The sequence below is a fragment of the Cricetulus griseus genome, chromosome 3 (assembly GCF_003668045.3).
Source record: "Cricetulus griseus strain 17A/GY chromosome 3, alternate assembly CriGri-PICRH-1.0, whole genome shotgun sequence".
NCBI lineage: Eukaryota > Metazoa > Chordata > Mammalia > Rodentia > Cricetidae > Cricetulus > Cricetulus griseus.
This window is the reverse complement of record NC_048596.1, coordinates 272,304,756-272,327,519: the sequence shown is the minus strand read 5'-3', so window position 1 is coordinate 272,327,519 and position 22,764 is coordinate 272,304,756. Positions and strand designations below refer to the sequence as shown.

The window sequence follows — 22,764 nt, the reverse complement described above, 5'->3', positions numbered from 1 at the left end:
AGAAATAGGCTGTCTCAGGAAGCACCTGTCAGAAGCCCTTGGTGCACACTCCAGGAAAGTAAAGCCAAGAGGTCACTTGCCTCACTGGGAACACCAAGGGTGGGAAAGCAGATAAGGAGGTCAGCCTTGGAACATTCATTGTGTCACGATGAACTGTGCCACAGTTTGCAAGTCTTTTCATTAAATGCGGGCTGTTGTTGTGGAAGAGGAAGGGAGCTGAAATCCTCAGCCTATTTTTGCACTCCTTTTGTCTTATCAGTTTGCTCAGGTCAAGTGTGAATGCTTTCCTCACCTTGAATGGACCAAATGAAGTCAGTGAAGACAAGCCATAAGCCATGCTGCTGGGGATGGTGTTGTGTCAGCAGGAGGGAGTCTCCCAAGAGGTGTTCTGGGCTCATCCTCTGAGGTACTTTAAAGGCTCCCAGCCCTTCTGTCCCCATTCATTTTCTAATGATTTTCTAATGATAAAGTGCTGTTGGTTACTACTGCTGCTAGCTGGGTCCTACAGGTTAAGTAATTTCATCTTCACAGTTCTCCAACTTGGTTGCACAAAAAAGAAACACAAAACCACCAGGCTCTCTGTTTAATGTGCAGAGGGATTTAAACACTGAAGGCAGAACCTTGAATCTGGGGCTAGCTAGCTTTATTGTCTCCTGTACTATGACCTCCTTCCTGGTTAATACCTTGACAAGTGCACACCAAGGCACTCACCACAACTCAATCCTGGCTGGATCCAGAACCCTCCTAAGGGAAGGTTGACTCAATTGTTTTCTGTGTATACTCTAGACAAGCACCATAATAGATGAAAAGGGAGGAAAAAGGGACAAGAGAGAGATAAAAGGAAAATGCTAAAACAAATCTACATGAGGATTTTTCATTACCTGGAGACAGTCATACTAGATTACCAATAGAACATGGAGACAGATAAACACAATAATGTCTGCATGTAATTTGAAATATACATAAACATTTAACACACACAGTCTATCCTGGGCTCCTGTACGTTCCACATCTGTGAATTCAACCAACTTCAGAACAAAAATATTAGTAAAACAATTTGCATCTGTATTGAATATGTACAAACATTTTTCCTATAAATAACACCTAAATAATACAGTCTAGCAATAATGCACATGGCCATTACTCTGTCTTAGAAATAAGCTGAGGTGGCTTGAAGTGTAGGTCACGTGTGCACAGGTTATCTACAAATCCTCTGCCATTCTGTAAGAAGGGCTTTAGTTCACAAAGTTTAGATTTGGGTCTGTATAAAATGTAACTCATTCCTGCAGTTACTTAAGTCCCTTGTAGAAAATGGTGTAGTGCATGAGATAACCTATATGTAACCTATATGTTCTTTTCCTGTTGTACAATAATCTTTTGTACACTGTAAAGCGAATGGATGGGATGGGATATTAGGTAGATTAGTATATCTTCTTGTGAACTATTTTAGCAACTGTTATCTATAGACAACTTACATTGTTATAGATTCTTGAATATTGAAACTTTTGTAAAATTAACTTTTTATTCCTGTCTTGGATACTTTGTGTATTGTTTCAAACTTGAAATTATATTTGTCATACTGTGAAGGCTCCTCTTTCTGTTTAGGATGTTTTGCACACAAATGTAAAATTATCTTTATCATATTGTATGTGTGTTTTTATGTTTGCTTAAGATACTTTGTATATTGATACAATTTAGGATGTTTTTATCATTTTGCATTACATAGTTCTCATCTGGTCAAGAATTTCAGTTCTACCTCTGATCTAGAGATTTACATATATATGTATATAGTAACAAATTTGAGGTCATTGTCCTTATGCTGCACATGTGTTTAAAGATTGTTTAAGTTATATATGGGAAGCTTCAGTCAGTAAGCAACATGTTTCTGAGAATAAAAGATTATATAGTTACCCATGCTTCTTACACCTAATGATATTAGTCAGGTTCTCTATTGCTCAGAGATGTACCCTGCATAGATAGATATTTGATCTTCTAACACTTCAAAGACTGACAGAATATGGAATTTAAATGTTTTAATAATTTAGAACTCCATTGACATGAGACACAATTGCTCCTGAGAGCACCAAGCTATTCCCGAAAATATGATGGGCCACATGACAGTTCATTTGGAGTTTGTTTTCTTCTTACACTACTGGCCTTTGGGCAAAGAACTGCCCCTGCCTCAACCATTGATATTGGACATGCTGTCCTAACTGGGCTAGCAGGAGATAAACATAAAGAGACTTCTGAACCTTGCCAAGTCAGGGTAGAACAGTCTTTCAAATTTTCCTGGTTCTGAGAGGGTATGTCAGATACTGTATGCCTTAGTTGGGTTACCCCAACATTACTGTGAGAAGCCAAAGTTGGTTACCCCAATATTACTGTGAGACCTTGGATGACTGTCCAATTAGCCTGCTGTTTCTGTCATTATTGCACCTTTAGGAAGTTGCCCGCTTGCACTTCCTGTTTACCCAAGTAATGTTATTTCCTTCTCAGCTAAAATCTTCTCTTATCTAAGTAGAGCATATTAGGTACAAGACTTAGACTTTTCAGAATAGGACAGTGTCAGAGTAATCTCTGTGTTATATCATTACCCTGGGACTGGACATTTAGTATGTGTTTCTTGCTTAATGTTGCTCTTGCTGGTTGTAAGTCTAAATTTGTGTATGTTTTTACCTTTCTTTCTCCTGAACTACACTTGATATTTGTTATACAGTTTTTGTATCAGGCTTAAAACCCTCTCATTTAGACTTGCTTTGCTAGTGAACTTGCTGTGGTGGTCACATCCTAGGGGCGTGGCTTCAGGTGCAGACATGACTCCTTATAAGGAAGAGGAGGGGCTGACTCCCTCTCTTGGGTTTCTGTGAGAGCATCAGAAGGGCCAAGACTGCATCTTCAGGAGCAGTAAGAGCGAGGTGGCTTTTACTGTTATTTGTGTAAGTGCTTCCTTAATAAATACCTGTTTGTCATTTATCTTGAGTCTTCTGGATTCATTTAAACCCCACCTTTAGTGTTGCTCTCATTGGTTTAATAAAGAGTCAAATAGACAATAGCTAGGCAGAAGGAAGTATAGGCAGGAAAGCCAGCCAGAGAGAACTCTGGGAAGAAGAAAGGCAGAGTTGCCAGACTGACAAGAGATAGAGGAAAACAGCAAGTGGACAGGTAAATGTGGCAACATGTAAATTGATAAAAATAAATGGGTTAATTTAAGTTATAAGAGCTAGTCAGTAACAAACCTAAGCTATCAGTCGAGCTTTTATAATTAGTAAGAAGTCTCCATGTGGTTATTTGGGAGTTGGATGGTGGGACAGAAACTACATTTCCCATATGCTTTAAACCCTCTCAAGAGCATTTCAGTTCGTAAGGCCATGCTCACATTGTGTAGACATCTGTCCCATTCTATTACTTATGGAATAAGAAAACATTAACACATACTGAATACAAGTACAGCTTTTTCTGATTATTTTTTTACACTCTCTCTGTGTGTACGTGTATTCATGTGTGTGGTGTATACATGTGCATGTGTCCCTGTGTAGGTACATTTCACATGGAGGCAATGTTGGCTATCTTCTTCTGTTGCTCTCCACATTGCTTTTAGAGACAATGTCTCTCATTGAACCTGGAGATCACCTATTCAGCTAATAAACCCCACAGACCCTCTTATCTTCGCCCTCAGGAACAATGAGATTAGAGTCATGCACTGTTATGACTGGCTTTCATGTGGCCATCAGGGATCCAAACTCAGGTCTTTATTCTTACACAGCAAGCACTCCACTGACTAAGTCATCTCTCTAGCCATTTTTCTGAATATCTTTAGCTTGTGGTTGGCTGAATGTCCTGGTGTGGGACCCAAGAATGCACAGCCTGTGATAGCTTTCTTTTCCAGCAAAGGCCCTGCTTGTCTCTGTCTCCAATCAGATGTCCTCAACAGGCCACTTTGTTCCTACTCCTTCAGTCATGTCTTTGCTCTGAAATATGACTGCACTTAAGGGCTCCCAATTTCCTTCCTGTGCTATAGTCCCAGGAGCTCAGGCCTGCTGTATGCAGGAGGACGGCTCCTTGATGGCTGAGGCATCTCCTAAGCCAGAGAGGGGAGCAATACGATTTTCTAGACACACACACCTCTTCTCAATTTCATACAACTCTCTACTCATCTTGAATGATTTCACAAAAAGAAGGCAGAGACTGAATGATCACAGGATTTAGAGGTGGTTACAGGTAGAAATCTGGTTACAGGTCACCACAATGCTTTAGTGGCGGTGTATTAAGAGCCTGCTGTTGTGCTAAACATGGGAACAATGCTCTCATTGGTTGATAATAAAAGCTGCCTTGGCCTATGGCAGGGTAAAATAGTCAGGAGGAAAATCCAAGCAGGTAGGGCAGGTAGATAAAGATGCCAGCTAGCCACCACAGAACAGGATGCCAGAACGCCTAAGGTAATGCCAATGGCCACATGGCAATACACAGATTATAAGAATGGGTTAATTTATAAGTGAAAGTTTGCCAGTAATAAACCTGAGCCATCAGCCAAGCAAATATAATTAATATTAGCTTCTGAGTGGTTATTCTATAAGAGACTGTGGGGACCACTGGGCAGGAGAGGAACTGGTCCAGTGGGACCATACAAGCCAGAGAAAAGACTCCAGGTACATTTTGTGCCCAACATGGAACATGAACCCATGACCCTGAGATTAAGGGGGGAAGTGCTTCTGTGTATGTGTTTGTGTTACTGGGTGATCAATAAAGTACTGTTTGGCCAATGAGGCAGCAAGTTAGGCAAGACTAGGAGTCAAGGAGGATTCTGGGAAATGTAGTAGAGAAGTAGTGGTCCAAGCAGGAAGTGACATAGCAGGGAGACTCATATTTAAGGAAGGACAACCAGGAGGTACCCCCTTTTCTCCTTCACATCCTCCAGCAGCGCCATGTGATCCACTGGCAAGGGAGGATACCAATGAAAGGTGTCCAATAAGTCTTATAAAATATATAGATTTAAGATAAGATGAGAAATCCTAGTCATTGGCCAAGCAGCATTTGTACCTAATACAAGTCTCTCTGTGCATTAATTGGGGCCCTAACTCAGGCGGGCAGCTGACGTAAAGCTCACACGTGGTGGGGGGGGGCGTGGTGGCTTTTGGCAGAAAGATTTATCGTAACAGTCTCATGTTCTACTAACTGAACTAGACTTTTCTTTCCTCTGCACAATACTTGATAGTTGTTCTTATTTACATAGTTTTATGTTTGGATTTATATACATAGATTTATGTTGGGATTTCAATACGTTTAGCCAATGATCTTTTGGGGCAGCAAACCTGAGGGCATGGTCTTGTCTGCATACATGACCCTTTAAGAGATGAGAGAGGGGGAGTGAGAGAGGGAATAGCAGCAAAGAGTGCCTTGAAGTTGATCCCATCTCCCCTGGGCAAAATAGGAGGGCACAGCAGCTAAGCTCCAAATAAACAAAAAGAGGCTTATATTAATTATAAACTGTTTGGCTGATGGCTTGGGCTTCTTACTGGTTAGCTCTCTCTTAATTATTAACCCATAACTATTAATCTATGTATTTCTACCCAAGAAATATCAAAAAGATCATCCACCATGACCAAGTAGACTTTATCCCAGAGATGCAAGAATAGTTCAACATGTGTACATTGATAAATGTAATCCACCATATAAACAAATTGAAAGACAAAACCACATCTTATTAGATGCAGAAAAGGGTCTTGACAAAATCCAACATTCTTTCATGATTAAATCCCTAGAGAGACTAGGGATACAAGGTTCATACCTCAAGATAACACAGGCAATTTAAAGCTAGCCCCCATAGTCAAGATCAATTTAAAAGGAAAGAACTTAAAATCATTTACACTAAAATCAGCAACAAAACAAGGATATCTACACTCTCCATACATATTCAATATAATACTTTAAGTCTTAATTAGAGCAATAAGACAACTGAAAGAGATCAAGGGGTATAAATTAGAAAGAAAGAAGTCAAAGTCTTTATTTGCACATGATACAGTTGTATACATAAGTGACCCTAAAAATTCCACCAGGAAACTCCAACACCTGATAAAAACTTTCAGCAAAGTAGTTGGATACAAAATTCACTCACAAAAATCAGCAGACTTCCTATGTACAAATGACAAAAGGACTGAGAAAGAAATCAGGGAACAGTACTTTTCACAATGGCCTCAAATAACATGAAGTATGTTGGAGTAACTCTAACCAAGCAATTAAGAGACTTTAATCTTATAGAAAGAAATTGAAGAAGATACCAGAAGATGGAAAGATCTCACATGCTCAGGGACAGTAGGATCAATACAGAAAAAAGTACCATCCTACCCAAAGCAATCTGCAGATTCAATACAGTCCCAATCAAAACCCCAACATAAAGCTGCTCAGATCTTTTTTTGCATTTACAAATGTTTTATATAAAAGTCAAAACAGAGACACCACATCCTAAACAAACCTCCATAATCCTGATTAAAAGACAACAAACTTCAGAAAACATTCATAGTCAACAATGTATTTTACTATACATCTCAGATTTATACATTTCATATATGCTTTTAAAGCTTCAATTAACAATTCAATACAAAATAAAATATATATATATATTTATATATGTGCAGCAGTGGTTCTCAGACACAGGATTTAGGTGGAGGGAGTCTTTCCCTGGCATATACTGCATACTGTCAACCATGATAGTGGAATATGTCCTTCTGACTTAGCTGCCTTGATTGAATTTTACTATGGCAAACAGTTTGAACATGTATGTTATTGATCATTGGAACTATGAGATTTGAAGTAAGATTATAGCCTGTATTTTCATTAAGCCTTTAAGACCTAAATGATTACTTTTCTCCTAATAGAGCTCCAAGAGCATCCAATGAAAATAATATGTCCACAAACTTGTCTGGAACTCCTGCCTAAGAACTACTGCCTATGGTTATTCAATGTCCTTGGGCCTCACAGGATGAGGTAATGGTATGATGGATTTCTTCTCAGTGTCTCTGAAAAGTGCTTTCCTCATCTCACAGGCATCCTCGTCAAGCTCCCCTTGCTGGCTGGGTGGTACTCTAAGACTGTCCTGTAGACGCTGTAACCCAGCTGCTTGTACATGTTGACTGCAACTTGATTTGACACGCTTACAAAGAGATCAACAAAAAAATCCACCTTTTCTTTCTGAAATCTCCTCTAGTAATTCCATAAGTTTAGCAGCCAAGCCAAGACGGCGGAACTCAGGGGCAACAGACAGAGCTGTGACGTGCCCATGCCACTCTTCCCTAGCTACTGAGCCTTCTGCCTTACCCATAATATAACCCATTAGTTCTCCTCGAGGTGCCTCTGCAACGATGAAATACTCTGGCCAGTGGGCAAGGTACCTGTTCAAAAACCTACGTGTTTAAACTTTTTCAGTACTCATCTGGTTTTTTTCCTTCTGTTTCTCCAATTTTCTTTTTCTTCATAAATAATTCTTGGTTTTACTTTGTTTTTTATGTTGTTGAAGCGGAACAGATCATCACAGGTGATGGCCCGGAACGTGGCCATCGCGCCGCAGCCAACCTCCATGCCCGCTCAGCGCATGGCCACCAGGGGGCAGGACAAACAACAACTTCCCTCTGCTCAGATCTTGAAAGAACAATTTCCAGCTTTATATGGAAACACAAAAAACCCAGGACAGCTAAGATACCCCTTAATGATAAAAGAATTGCAGGGGGGATCCCCAGCCTCAATCTTCAATTGTACTTCAGAGATATAGTAATGTTGTATGACATTGGCACAAATAGACATGTTTATCAATGGAATCAAACTGAAGACTCACACATAAGTCTATACACCTATGGACACCTGATCTTTATTGTTTAAGATGCCAGAAATACACACTGGTAAACTACAGCATCTTCTGCTTAAGCTGGGTGGCTGCAGGGAGAGGAATGCAAATAGATTCACTACTATAACACTGTGCAAAACTCAACTCTGAATGGATAAAAGACATCAGCATAAAGCCACATACACTGAATCTGACAGAGGAAAGAGTGGGGGATAGTCTTGAACTCACTGGCACAGCAAAAGACTTTTTTGAACAGAACACTGTTTTCGCAGGCTCTAAGAATGACAGTTAACAAAGGGAACCTCATGAAACTGAAAAGCTTCTACATTGCAAAGATACTGTTACTTGGACAAAGGAGCATGCTACAGAATGGGAAAAGATTTTTACCAACTGCACACCCAATAGAGGGCTAATATCCAAAATATATAAATAACAAAAACACACATCAAGAAAACTAATAACCCACTTTAAAAATGGGTACAGATCTAAACAAATGAGGAAACACAGTATCTCAGAAGCACTTAAAGAAAGCTCATCACTTCTGGTTGCCAGGGAAATGCAATCAAAACTGCTCTGAGATTCCACCTTACACAAGTCAGAATGGCCAAGACCAATAAAGCAAGAAAGCGCATGCTGGTGAGGATGTGGACCAAGAGGAACACTCATCCATTGTTGGCAAGAGGACAAACTGTATAACCTCTATGGAAATCAGTGTGGTGGTTCCTCCGGAAGCTAGTAATAGATTTCCCTCAAGATCCAGCTATATGCTACATCCTACCACAGAGATACTTCAACATCCATGTTCATTGCTGCTCAATTCATGATTGTCAGAAATAGAAACAACCTCCTTGTTTGTCAACCAATAAAGACAAAGAAATGTGGTATAACTACATAATGGAATATTATTCAGTCATTAAAAAGTTAATCATGAAATTTGCAGGTAATGGATGGAGCTAAAAAAAAAAATCATCCTGGCTAGGCGTTGGTGGCACAAGCCTTTCATCCCAGCACTTGGGAGGCAGAGGCAGGAGTGTGAGGCCAACCTGGTCTACAAGGCAAGTTCCAGCACAGCCTCCAAAACAATACAGAGAAACCCGTCTCGAAAAAACAAAAACAAAAACAAAAACAAATCATCCTGAATGAGGTAACCCAGACCCAGAAAAGCAAATACATATTTGCTTTGGGGGGGGGATATTCACTGTTAAGTCTTCGATAAGCAAGTTAATCCATAAAACCACAGAGGTTAGATGGAGGAAAGGCCTACAGGGGAGGGATGAATCTCCCAAGGCAGGGTGAACGGAATCGATATCTATGGATGGATGGGTGGGGAAACAGGAAGGGGAGGGTCAAATGGGGAGGGAGAAAGAGAGGGTTAGGAAGAGAGCATGGGAGGGGACAGCTAAAACTTGAGGGGTTATATGTAAACCTAATATAGTAGAAGCTTCCTAAAATATATGCATATGTGGAGGTTAATGGGTGTTCTCCACAAACTGATGGTACGGCCCTGCTGTTGAAGACAACACCTACACAACCCAATGAACACCGAGAAGTCAAGCTGGTGGCTACCTACCCATACTAGCCTTAACCCATACTAGAGTTAATGGTGCTGGAAGGAACTCTGTACATTACCAAAGGAGAAAAGTTAGCACCAACCCAGCTACAAATCTTTCATCTACAATGATCACCTGGCTGCAAGGTGCACTGGTCCAATGGTGGCACAAAGCCTGTGGGAGTAGCCATTCAATAGTTGACTGGATTTCAGGCCCACTCCATGAGATGAAACCCAGGCCTGACACTGCTTAGGTGGCCAAGAACCTGAGACTCGATAAGCCAGTGACCTAGGGAGAAACCAAATACTGGTTCTGCTAAAGGAGCATAGCAATAAAATGATTCCCTGGGATATTCTGCTGTACTCATAAGAAGACCAATGCCTTGTTCTGCCATCATCAGAGAAGCCTCCCCGTGCAGTCAATGTGGAAAATACAGAGACCCAGAGCTGAACAACTCGAAGCTGAAGTCTGAGTGAATATGCTCTGTTGACACTGGTGCCACCATGTGTCTCACTCATGGGAAGGGCAGGGCCTTCCTCTGGTTGGAGAACAGGCACTGACCAGCAGCTCACCTGTAGCAAAAATCATCAGGTGCAGAAAGCAATAGCTACAGCTTTTCCTCCAGGACAATGCAGCCAGAGACTGCTCTCCTACAGAGACGCCTCCTGAGATCAGCTAACCCGCTTCTTAGTTTGAGCTGTATATGATCACAGCTTCAATTCAGAGCCTAAATAACTACTTATCTTGGGCTGTCTTCAGCCCTCTTCATAGCCATTCATTGCCACCTGTGTCTGTCCTAATGCTTGTAACTGATAACCTTATGTAGTACACTCACTTAACAGACCAAAAGGCCAAGGGTGTCATCGGATGGCACCTGAGGCCTGGAGTAGACATTCTCCAGCTTCCCACCCACCTCCCTCATGCTTCCACCAACGTATTTTGAAAGTACCTTGGTTTAAGGATTCTTTGTTCTGTTGTTATAAATAACTTCATCAAACTGTTTTCATGTTGGGATATGGAATTTGGGGTAACCTGAATCTGTGTCCTCAGGTCACTGATCGCTCACGTTTGGCTAGGAAATAAACTTGCTTTTGTCCCCTTTGAAGTGAACGCTGTGTTTTTACATTGAAAGCAATAATCTTATCCATATGTGTCATCTAAACATAGAAGCTGATCTCAAGGCCAGTGAAAAGTAGAATAATGGTTACTAGAGGTTGAAGTAAAGTGTGGGGTGGGGCAATGGGTAAAAAGTAATAGGTAGAAGGCATAGATGTTGTTTGTTCCCACGGTGAGGGGACCATGACCAACAACCACATACTCCATGTCTCAAAACAGCTACAAGAGAGGATTCTGGAAGTTGTCACTGCAAAGAAACACTCATTCCCAAATGATGACTATGATGGATGTGCTGATGGCCTTAGTTTGGCTATGTACATAATGCGCGCATCAATGAAAATGTCACATTGTACCCACTCCCCTTGTTCTAGTTTTAAGTGGCATTCAAAAATGGCAACTACCACAATTACTATGTTGCCAAAGAGTAGAAATTCCAAAAGGAATTTATCTAGGGATGAGAGATATAGTATTGTTCATTTCTAAGAATAAGCAGAAAAGTCAGAGTGAATTTATCCCCATTCTCTTTGGGAGAAAATAGCAGTTTCTGCATTTGGTAATAATGGTCTAGTGCTTGCAGCCATGATGGAAACAGCTACCGGTGAAGAGGAAGGCAGAACAGGTATTAAGATCAGGCTAAATTACTGGTTATCGAGATCTGTTCTAAATTACTCCATAATGTGTGAAACAGTGGCTTTTCAGGCTGTGTGCGCCCTGTTGTGGAGGGCATGAGTTCCTTGTATTCACAAATAAGCACTAGGGAAACCAGGATGGTTAATCAAGAGGTGTCTCCTCGATGGAGGAAATAAAATACCTGCCTTCCACACAGAAAGCTGAGTGGATGCTGTTAATGTCTGTCTCCTCTCTATCCAGAGGCCGTCCTTTGTCCCTCTGGAACAAATACCCTTCACCTTATCTTCTTACCACCTCATCCTAGCCCATTCTAACACAGACCTCCGTTTTCCTCCTCTTAACAATGACACCTGCAAGGTCATCTGCTGCTGTTTTCTCCTAAGTCAGAAAGCAGCCACTTTAACCTTTCTTCCCCACGTAATAAGGATCTCTGTGGAAAACAAGTGTTTGGGTGTGCGCGGGTTTGGAGGAAGCCCGTCAGAGAGCCCCGGGGGGGGGGGGGGGGTTATTATTATTATTATTATTTTTACTTATTTATTTATTTGCTTTCGTGGGTGCCGGGGATTGAACTCTGTTCCTCTTTCCTGACTGAGCTCTCTCTCCAGCCCTAATTTACTTCTCTTCCCCTTTAAAAATTAAAATAAAATCACTATCCCAATGGTATTTCTGGACAAGTCTCAGGAAATGTAAATTGGTGTGCACATGAAACTTGGCATCTAAATTTTCACAGTAGCTTTTTGACCATACTTCATCATGAGGATAACCACACATACCTACATTATGAAATAGGGCTCCCGACTCGCCCTGAGGAAGAAACTACGTAGATTTCTGTGGGTTGTTTTAATAATGCTGCATGACTGCATTGCTTGTTATTAAAAGGGAAGGGCATATTTCCCTCTTGTTGTTTTAATTGTGTATGTGTGTGTGTATTTTTTGAGACAGGGTCTCACTGTGTCCCTGGCTGGCTTGGTGTTTTACAGGCCATGTGGAGCAGGCTCGCCTGGAACTCTCTGCCTCCCAAATGGGATTAAAGGCCTGCGCCACCTCGCCCGGCCTAATATCATTTATCTTAAAAACCCTGCGCACAGCCGACTGTCAAGAACAAAGGCCACGTACTGATTCTCTCAACAAAAGTCCACGGCGCGACGCCATTCAAATCTCAGGGCTCCGAACCTGCGTCTCCAAGGCCGGGTCCGCGAGCAACCGACTCGCGCGACGAGGCAACGCCCAACTTCCGGCGGCCCCGCCCCCGAGGTTTCGTGACGCCACTAGTCCGCGCCGCGCACTATTTGACGCGTCTGTGACCCGCCTGCCGGAAGCCGGGTGTCTGACCATGGCGATGGCGGCGGAGCAGTGGGTGCTGGTGGAGATGGTGCAGGCGCTGTACGAGGTGCGTCCGTCGCCGGAGCCTCCCGTGAGCCCGCGGCCGGGGCCTAGCGACCTGCGCCCCGGATCCGCGGTGCTTCCCGCCCCCGGGACGGGGGCACGGGGGACGGAGCCTCGGCCGTACTCACGCCGGACTCCGGCGAGCAGCCCTTGGGAGGGGTGCTGAGGACACGCGAGTCCTCGCAACCACGGCTGGAACTGATGGCGAGACCGGGTTTGTGGGCGTGGGCGGCCTCAGATGTGGGGGGATGCCTTTTTCATAAACTGTAAACTTTGCCCGGTCGGGGGAGAGTGGTTCAGAGAAGCAGAATCATTGGGAATTTATGAAAACGGACCAGCCGTTCTTCTGCCCACAATTTCTGTGTTATACGCATAACGTCTTGAAGGATGTTTTAAAGAATACTTGAAGGGTTAGGGTGGCTTCGTTCAGCTGTGTAAGAAAATAGGAATTACGGGTGCCAGCCCTGGGAGAATGCTGGCTTATTGAATAACTGAGCTTCCCTGCTATGTCCTCTAGAACTGGTGTGTCTTCTGCCTCAGGGGCTCTTCAGCACAGCAGTCACTAACGCCACGTGAAAGTAGGCACTGGCAACGAATTTGTAATTGCACTTCAGTGTGAATGTCGGTGGTCACATATGACTAGTGGCTATGTGTTGGACCACACAGACAAAATAGTAGAATAGCCAAGAAACCATCTTACTAAGATGGCTCAACATTTAATAGTACTTACAACTCTTCCAGAGCGTCTGGATTCAATTGCCAGCATCCACATGATGGCTCACAGTCATTTGTAACCTGTTCCGGGGGAATCTTCTGGTCTCTGGGGGGTGCCAGGCACACCTGTGGTAGACAGACATACTTGCAGACAGAATACTTGTACACATGAAAATAAAGTAATAAAAATCATTAAAAATTAAGATATCTTTGTACCTATCAACATGGGACAGGTTGGCATCCTGTGGGTGACACCATAGAAAAGAGAAGGGATTTTCTTTCAGCGTTTATTATTGCCACCTCACCCATACTTAACACTTCCTTGTCTAAGATTTAAGAAGATTTAGCAGGATACACTTCTTGGGGGCTGGAGAGATGGCTCAGAGGTTAAGAGCACTGACTGCTCTTCCAGAGGTCCTGAGTTCAATTCCCAGCAACCACATGGTGGTTCACAACCATCCATTATGAGATCTGGTGCCCTCTTCGGGTGTGCAGATATACATGGAAGCAGAATGTTGTATACATAATAAATAAATAAAATCTTTAAAAAAAAAAGATTTAGCAGGGTATGGAAAATTCAGTAAGGTGCAAAATTTAATTGTGGAAGCTGCTTTCCACATAGTTTTGTTAACTTATCCATGGGCAGTCAAAGGCTATAGAAGTGTGTTTAGGTGTGTGCTGTTATAGTCATTCCCTGCCAATAAAAATGTAAATTATCTGAACAGTGTGATAGAGTTGTTTTTAAGTGTTGGGATTGTGTGTCAGGTCTTACCTCTTTTTCATTTTCATTACTGAAAGGTTTTAAAGCTGAAGTATTAGGGGTTTTTCATGTGATGGAGTAACTGGCAGTTGTTTAGGTGGAGAGGCATGAAGAGTCATTAAGGAAGCCCTGTCAGTAAGGTGTATGTGGGAATAGTGTGGTGGTCAGAGAGGCAGTGCTGTGGTGGGCTGAATGTCCCTGCAGGCTTCCAAGTGACTTCTTTGCTTTCTTTCCTTTGTTTTTGCTTTTCTCCCTTGCAGGCTCCAGCATACCATCTTATTCTGGAGGGGATTCTAATACTTTGGATAATCAGACTGGTTTTCTCTAAAACCTACAAATTGCAAGAGCGTTCTGATCTTACAGCCAAGGTAAAAAATGGCGCTTGTTTTATTCAAGGAATGTGGCAGCTACATCATCTTTCTATAGTGTCCCTGTAGGGCACTAGAACTCATCTCTGCAGGGTATGTTAAAACGTTGAATGTGAAGAGAGCAGGGAGTATGGAATTTCTGAGTAAGCAAGGTTTGAGGAAAGCCACACTGGAGGAGACAGCAACCTGCTAGTAGATGGTTTGAGGGGTGCATGAGCAGCAACTGGATGCCAGTGTCTACACACAGGTTATAGGAGTTGTCCCTGTGGCCTAGAGGAGAGTTCTTCATGTGGTCTTCAGAAAGGGGATTCAGGGTTGGAAACACTCACATCTCAAGTAGAATTTAGATGTGTTATGTGTAGTAAGATGGAAGAAATCCCGGGCATAGAAATAAGATTTTTAAGTTGTCAGGTTACCCAGAAACTACATGGAAAAAAAAAGGTGTGAGCTGTAATAAGGAAAGAGGTGAGGATGGTAAGTACCCAGAACTCAAGAAGGATGGCCTTTGTTCTCCACAACAGCTGGCAGGGGTGTTTCTGTGGCGCATTGTTCATTGTTGCAGCGTTACAGTCAGGCATCACCAGAGATAGTGTGAGATGACTCTGGCTACACCATACTCTGATGTCCTTTCTTCTGTAGGAAAAGGAGGAACTGATTGAAGAGTGGCAGCCAGAACCTCTCGTCCCTCCTGTCTCGAAAAACCATCCTGCTCTCAACTACAACATCGTTTCCGGGTGAGTGGCTTGGCCTTGCTGCGTGAAGTGCTTGACCTGGCTTTAGTTCTGTTGTCAAGCATGTGAAGGATGGTATTCCCTTGCCAATGAAGGCATTTCTTTGAGTAACTGCTGTACTTTTCAATGTGAAACTCTTTCTTCCCCTAACTTGCACTCTGTTGTTCTTGATCCCTCCTTGTGAGACTTCGTTTCTTGATTGGTGGTGGGCTAAAGACTGGCTATAAACACAGCTGCACTTGCTGTCCCCAGGACTGCAGCATCCTCTATCGGGTCTTTGCTTAGATTAGGAAAAGGTGGTCTAGAGCAGTTACAGTGGCCTGCTGTGGCCTCGGCTGTCTCAGCACCTGAGTGCCTGCAGCAAGAGCCTGCAGCTCAGCTGTACGCAGCTCGGCTGTGTGCCACCAGCCTTGTTCCCCCCTTCCCTGGTAATTGCAACATAACATGTCTGTAGATGGTATACTGCTTCAGGCTTCTGACTCTGGCCATATTGCCATTAAAGAGTCCCATGCCATGTGACTACAATTTCTTTCTCATGTGCCTCTCTTTTTTCCAGATTTTAACATCATCCTTGGTTCATTTTTTGGTCTCTGTGGCAGTCTGCAGTCCATTTGTGTCCTCCTCCCGGAGTGCACCTCCATCGTTCAGTCCTGTTAGCCATTTTTTTTCTGGAACCCTCTGTCTTGCTCCTGCTGCTCAGAGATAAGCCTTAGAATCTTACCTGTTGACTTGAAAATACTGATCCCTCCTTGTCTCCCCCACGCTCCATTCCCTCTCTCAATGTGTGTTTGTCTTTCTCCCTATTCTCTCTGTCCTCTCCCTCTCTCCCTTCCTTCCCTCTCTTTCCTCATCCTCTCTCTGTCTCTGTCCCCGAGTGGGTAAGCAGATAAGGTACACACATCCAGTGTTCACGTATGCAAATGTTTGGAGCCCAGTGGTCAAGTGTCTTTCCCTGTTTCCCTTTGCCTTATTCCCTTGAGGCAGTGTCTCCTTTGCCATCACTTTTTTTTCTTACCAGGCTGCCTGACCCAGTGATCTTCCTGTCTGAGGTCAGCCCTGCTCTAGGGTTAGAGGTACTTGACTGTTCTAGACCTTTCTTTAATTTTCTCCTTTATGTTATTACAGTAGAGACAGACTCCTGAGAGTCGGGAACATGTCTTGTGCTTATCTTAAATTTGTGCTTATTTCACACTCCTAGGCTCTGATGATCCTCACTATCCATTCTTTTTCTTTTCAATTTTTATTAAAATCAAAAACATATGTACATTGTTTTCAAAAGCTATAAGAGGCCAGGCCAGGTGGCCTAGGAATTCCAGCTATTCACGAGGCTGAGTCGGGTACATCTCAAATTCAAGTCCTGTCTGGGCTATGGAGTGAGTTCAAAGAAGCCTGTCTCCAAAAAAATTATTAAAAAATAATAACAAATGAGCTGGGGTTGTAGCTCAATGGTAGAGAACTAGGAAGAGGCAACACAGTAGTCAGTTTTAAATTTTCTCAGTTTGATTTGTGTGTGTATGTGTGTGCCTGAGAAAGAGAATATGCAAAAGTGTGTGTAATTGTGGGTGCCTGTGGAAGCCAGAAGAGGTTGTTGGGTCTCTTGGAGCTAAAGTGGCAGGCATTTGTAAGCCGCCCAATATGGATGCTGGGATCTGGACTCTGATCTTCACAATGGAGCAGCAGGCTCTTCGCCGCGGAGCCATCTCCCCAGCCTCACACACTGGTGGTTTTACCTGTTTTTGTGGTGCTAGGAATGGAACCTGGGTCTTGTGTACCAGACCGGCATCATACCACTGAACTATGACCCTGTCTTGAGGATGTTTTTCTTGATGTTGAAAACTGAGTCTTACAGCTGTTGATATAATGCCTGTTTGCTTCTGTACTGTGATGACATGAAAGTGTTCTTTGTGTTTAGTCTTAGTCTTTAAAAACAAGCTTTACTTAACATCCACATAGCATGCAATTCATTCTTTTAAAATATTCAATTAAAATAAATAAGTTTTATTGTGTTTACAGAGGTGTGCCACCATCACCATTATCTAATTCTAGAACATTTTCTTCCTTTCTCCAGTAAATCCCAAGCCTTTTCCTTCCTGCCCCAGGCCCTGACGGTATCCATCTGTCCTCTGCAGACTCAGTACTCTAGGTATTGTGTATGGAAGAAATCATGCAAAGTCAGATGGTTTGTGTCTTACTCAGCCCCTTCGGGCCATCTGTGCTGTAGCAACTGTCAGTGTGTCCCTCCCTCCCTGAGGTGGCTGAGACTCATCTTATTTGCTTCTGTCTGTTTTAGAATGTTTTAAGTTCCTCAGAGTCTGGAATTCTGGGTGGTGGTGGCGCATGTTCTTAATCCAAGAACTCTAGGACACAGAGGCAGGCAGATCTCTGTGAGTTGGAGGCCAGCCTGGCCAATAGAGGAAGTTCCGGGACATCCAGGACTACATAGAGAAACTCTGTCTTGAAAAACCAAAAAAGAAAAAGAATCTAGAATTGACCTTTGCAAATGGTTTCTCAACTTTGTCCCTAAAGAAGCCTGACACGCCTAATAGCTGTGGTCACATATTCTAACTTACAGTTGTCTGCATGGCGGATTGCCATTAATCTCTCTGCCTGCCTGTATTATATTATAAATTATATGTCATTCCCATGACAGTTCCAGTAGTTTTATGAGTCTGAAGTCCCTGTGTGATGTGATCCAGGGCCTTGCAGGTGATGTTGTAACTGTTTTTGTTTATGTAAGTGTCCTCAATATACAGTGTGACCTTTTATGATAACCTGAGCAGTAAGAAAAAATGAAACAGCTTTGGTTTCTCTTATTAAAGAGAATGCCTTAATTGTCCTCCTTGTTATCTACGTATTTTAGATAAAAGTCTTATCAATTTGTATCTACTTCTGGTCTTGGTTTTAAGAGTTTGAATGCCCATGCTGAACTTTATCCAGGGTCATTTCTGAGTCTCTCTCTCTCTTTTAAATTGAGTCATACTCGGGATTTGCCTTCTTTTTGCATTTTTAAGACTCACTAATTTCATTGACTCCGCTTATCCGTGTTTACTTTTTCTGGTGAGGATGCGTCTTCTTTCTGATTCCCTAGGAGCAGCCACTGAGAACTTTGTAGATGTTGAAGGGCAGGCACTGTGTTTACTTCTCACTAAGAGAGCCCTGTGCTGTGGCCTGGGAAGGAAGGCACAAGCACTGCCCCCTCCTCTCTGCTTAGGATGGGTTTGCACCCAAAGCTTTAGAAAGTGTAGGTAAGGGGTTCAGAGGTGTTAGTTCTTCCTAAGGTCTGTCCAGCTGCAGCCCCCGCTTTTACTATGTGCTGTAAAAAGAGTTTGACACCTTCAAACAGTATTGTTATTACATTTTAAGTGTATGTATAACTGCATGCATGCCAGGGCATGCCTGTGGAGGTCAGAGGACAACTTTCAGGAGTCCCCAGGGATTGAACTTGGATCTTCAGGCTTTGTGGTAAGCTCCTTTACCACTGAACCATCACCAGCTCTTAATACTTGCTTTAGATACCTGAGTATTCTGAATTTTTCGTGTTTTTTTTTTTTTAATTCTCTTTCCTTTTTTGAACCAAGAACATGGCTTTCCTTGAACTGTCCTTTTTTTGTGAGTTGTGATTCATTGCTTTGTTGTTGGAAAGTATTCCTTTCTGAACAGTTCTTGTGTCCTTGCTGAGATTTCCTTTGTGTCTTTTAGGTTTTTCAAATATTTTGCCCATGTTGTATGTTAGGATACATAGTGTTGCTGGGGTAGTGGCTGACAGCTCTAATCAATCATAGCCCTTGGAAGGCAGAGATATGAGGAGTTCAGGAATTCAAGGGCAGCCCGGGCTATATAGTAAGTTTGAGACCATCATGAGCTACAAAGTAAAGCCCTATTCCAAAATAGAAAGAAAATAGCACTGTTTTATAGTACTCAATATTATGACATATATTTTCAGTATTTTATAATAAAGCAAACATTTGCTTTATTTCAGGGTGTCTCCTTGCATTTTATATGCTAATACTGCAAATTGATTTCAGGTTGTCTCTTCTTTGGAGTTCCAGATTTCTGTTCCTCTTTTCTCACGAGTCACCAGTTCTGTGTAAAAATAAATAACAGTGTCTCTGAGAGCAGTGTCCCAGTCCTTTCTGCCTCGACACAGACACAGCCAGCTGGCGGTGTAACCGGAGCCACGGTTCCAGGGCACAGTCCCTTCCTCACTTGGACAACGGTTTGACAGCGTCTGTCCTGTCGTGTTGTTTCCTTACATCTGCAAAGGGCTGGCCGCTTGTCTCTTTCCTGTCTCAGCACATCTGGCTTCTGTGTAGCTGGCTACCCTTATTCTTTTTTGAGGAGTGAAAAGAGGACATAGAGGAACCCTTTCAAAGAGCATCTTAGCATTAACTCAGAAATGAGCTGTGGCTTCAGTGGGCTGTGTAGATAATGTTTACAAACACTAAAATCATAACTCACTTTGCCTATTCTTGCCTTTGATCTTGATCATTTGTTATTTCGTCCGTGCTTGTCTTCTTCTAGTTTTTAGACATTTTATTTAGCTACTTTCTTCTTAAACAAGTTGTAATATCCAAGATTTATCATTCCTTTATCTCTCTTTTTAAAAAAAAATTAGATTTGTTCTTAATTTATTTGTATGACTTTTTGCCTGAGTGGAATGTGTGTGAACACAACATGTGTGCAGTACCTGTGAAGGCCGGGAGAGGGCATCAGATTTCCTGGTATTATAGCTACAAGCAGTGTGAGCTACCATGTCTGTGCTGGGAACCAAAGCCCTGCCATCTGCTGTCTTTCCCACAACCCTCTACCATCTTATTCTTTTTTAAGTTGTCCAGGGAGCTCATTAAATAGGCTTAATGGGAAGATGTTTGATTTTTAATTTGTCATTTTCTGATTTGTCAAAAAGTATGAAGGATAGGGGTGGAGAGCAAATCGGGAGGGATGACTGCATAGCTGTGCTGTGCCTGCTGTCGGGTGCCCGGATGGGTGCTGAAGTGAACCACTCTCTCTCTCTCTCCTCAGGCCTCCAACCCACAACATCGTGGTGAATGGGAAAGAATGTGTAAACTTTGCCTCCTTTAATTTTCTCGGGTTGCTGGCCAACCCCCGGGTGAAGGTGAGTAGCGCATGAGAGTGATGTTGGGAGGACACTGCTGGCTGCAGAACGCTGTAGAAGACAGGCCTGGGTCATCCGCGAGGACAGTGTTTCCCATTCTGTCTGACGGAACCAGAATCTGGACTTGGACCATGCAGGGCAGTGTCTGGTGGGCTCAGTGTGGATGGCAGCCAGAGAACCTAGGAAGCCAGGCCTGTGGAGTAGCGAGAGAACAGCCAAGATGTTGCCCAGCTCCTGTTAGGATTGGGGCTTGCAGACATCCTCAGGAAAGCCTGGTCGTCACTGGGCTTTTAGAAGCAGACGAATGTCACTTCTCCATTGCTTCCGTCTTGTGTCTCATTTACTAATCTGTGTTTCCTAAATCCTGTTAGAACTGCTGTAGTTACAAGAAAGGGGGAAAGCGAGAGAGAGGAAGAGGAGCCAGATGGGGCCTAGAGCGGGACGTGTCGCCTGACTTGTTGGAATTGCCATAGACCCGGGGAAGAAGGGAAGGGGTGGGCAGGGCTGCCATGTGGTAAAGAATGGGGAGGGTGGTCAGGACCATGCACAGGGAGTCACTAGCACATTTGCTTCCATAAAGGCTGCAGCTCTAGCATCTCTAAAGAAGTATGGTGTGGGTACCTGTGGACCTCGAGGATTTTATGGCACATTTGGTAAGTCATACTCTCTTTCAGACTCCCTTCAAGGGTCTGTTTGAGTTAGAAGCTCCTTTGGAGGCATTCTTAACCCTCAAGCTGAATGTGTGCACTTTCTTCCTTTTCATTTAGTTGTGCTGGGAGCATGGGCAGGAGCTGTACAGGGAAGAGCTGTTAGGGCCTTAGAATGTGCTGTGCAAGGCTCTACTGCAGGGGTCCTGGTGGACGGTTCTGGGAGCGAATGTTTCATTTGTGTGTGCCAGCTCTGGGTGAAAGGCCCCATTGCTGGGGGCTTGCTCTTTGTAGTCATGCAGGTTTCCATGTGTGGTGTCACCATGTTGTGGAGCAGAAGGGCAGGCAACAGTCAGTGCCTTCCCCACAGGACAGGTGGCCTTGCACTGTCCAGTGTCCACTGGCAAGAACTAATAGCAGGCTATACCTGGTCCAAAGGAAGGGCTGGAAAAGAGCACTGGGCAGTGAGTACCACGGAGAAAGGGGAAAGCACAGTTACTGGCTTGTGGTTGTAGCTGTTTTTTTCTTTCTGTGATGAAGGTGAGGTCACCAGTGTCTTGTGTGGGAGACCCTGGGACAGGCTCACTGGGTCTCAGGTGGTGCAATTTGACAGCTGCCAGGAGCTTCCCGATCAGCCTTCAGACTTCACTGTGCACATTGCCCTTTGCTTCTGGAATGTCATCAGGTGTTCCAGTGGAACACTAAATCCTAGAAATAGCCTTCTGTGTTAGGAGGCCATCTCATTTCCATTTGTGGATTTTCTGTGTTTAACCACATTGGTTAAATGTGTTTATCAAAGACCCTTCCTTTGTTTCTCAGTTTGTTGGTTACCTCATTTATGCTGGAACCAATGAGGAGAGATGGTGCCTAGAATACTATAGCTACAACTCAGAATTCTTACCTCCCATCATCCCAACTGGTTAGCAGAGAAGGGATGCCTAGGTAGTTACACCTCCTCCTAGTTCACATCGTTTATGAATTTCTACACTAAAAGTAGGCCCAGTGTCCCAACCACTAGCTCAGGCTCACATGGCAGGATCGGAGGACAGAACTCAGAGCCAGCCTGTCACTGTGTGCTTTGCTTGTTTTTGGGACCTGTGTCCTTGGCACTGGACTAGGAAACAGGAAACCCTGCTTTTTCCAGGGCTTGGTGGCTGTTACCTGATGTACAGACGAAGCTGGCTCTCTGTGAGTTTGCCAGAGAAAAGAAGCTGCTTTCCTCAGAGTCTGTATGTAGCTTTTATTTGTGTGACCTCACTGCTGCTTAGGAGTTGATCTGGGAAGACAGATGAGGTCTATTGCTCTATCAGATGAGGGGTTGAACCTTTAACCCTAATTTCCCGAGAGCTGTGAAAATGTTGTTAAAACAGCCCAGTTCTCCCTCTGTGTCGCTCGTCTGGACTGGATGCTGTTCAGTTAGCGCCCCTCACTGAGTATCCAGTACAGGTGCAGATTTCAGACTTAACCCACTGCCACTGCCTTCCCAGCCACCATCTCACCAGCAGCTGTCAGTCACTCATTGGCCCTCCCACAGGCTTTTCAAAAGCATACATGGATGACTACACACACACCTCTCCCATTTCTCACGCACACACACGCTGTTTTATACATTGTTATGTGCCCTCATTTTTGTTTGCTTATTTTCAATTTTTTTGTGAAAAATTTGTATGCAGTACATTTTGGTCATGTTCCCTCCCCCAACTCCTCCTAGATCCTATCCTAGTTCGTGTTCATTTTCTCTCAGAAACAGGGAAGAGCGTCAGACAGAGCAAAACAAGCTAAAGAAGCCCACTTCACCGCCCCAAATAAACTGAGTTTGTTTTGTGTTTGCCAGTTACACCTGGGCAAGGAACCTGTCCCAGCGTGTGGTTGATAGACCCAGTGACACTCCACAGGGGACAATGGATTTTCC

General features: G+C 43.4%; 1 protein-coding gene and 1 pseudogene across 1 annotated transcript in view; one reads left to right on the top strand and one right to left on the bottom strand.

The window, feature by feature from the left end:
- Positions 1 to 6,710: 6,710 nt before the first annotated feature.
- Positions 6,711 to 7,551, bottom strand: LOC113835036 (annotated as a pseudogene).
- Positions 7,552 to 12,457: 4,906 nt separating this feature from the next.
- Sptlc1 (serine palmitoyltransferase long chain base subunit 1) overlaps positions 12,458 to 22,764 on the top strand; it is a 40,172-nt gene continuing 29,865 nt past the window's right edge. The window contains 5 exon segments of the mRNA NM_001246759.1: positions 12,458 to 12,520; positions 14,251 to 14,358; positions 14,998 to 15,092; positions 20,112 to 20,205; positions 20,786 to 20,858. Of these exon segments, the coding sequence (NP_001233688.1) occupies positions 12,464 to 12,520; positions 14,251 to 14,358; positions 14,998 to 15,092; positions 20,112 to 20,205; positions 20,786 to 20,858 (427 nt within the window). The 5' untranslated portion in view covers positions 12,458 to 12,463.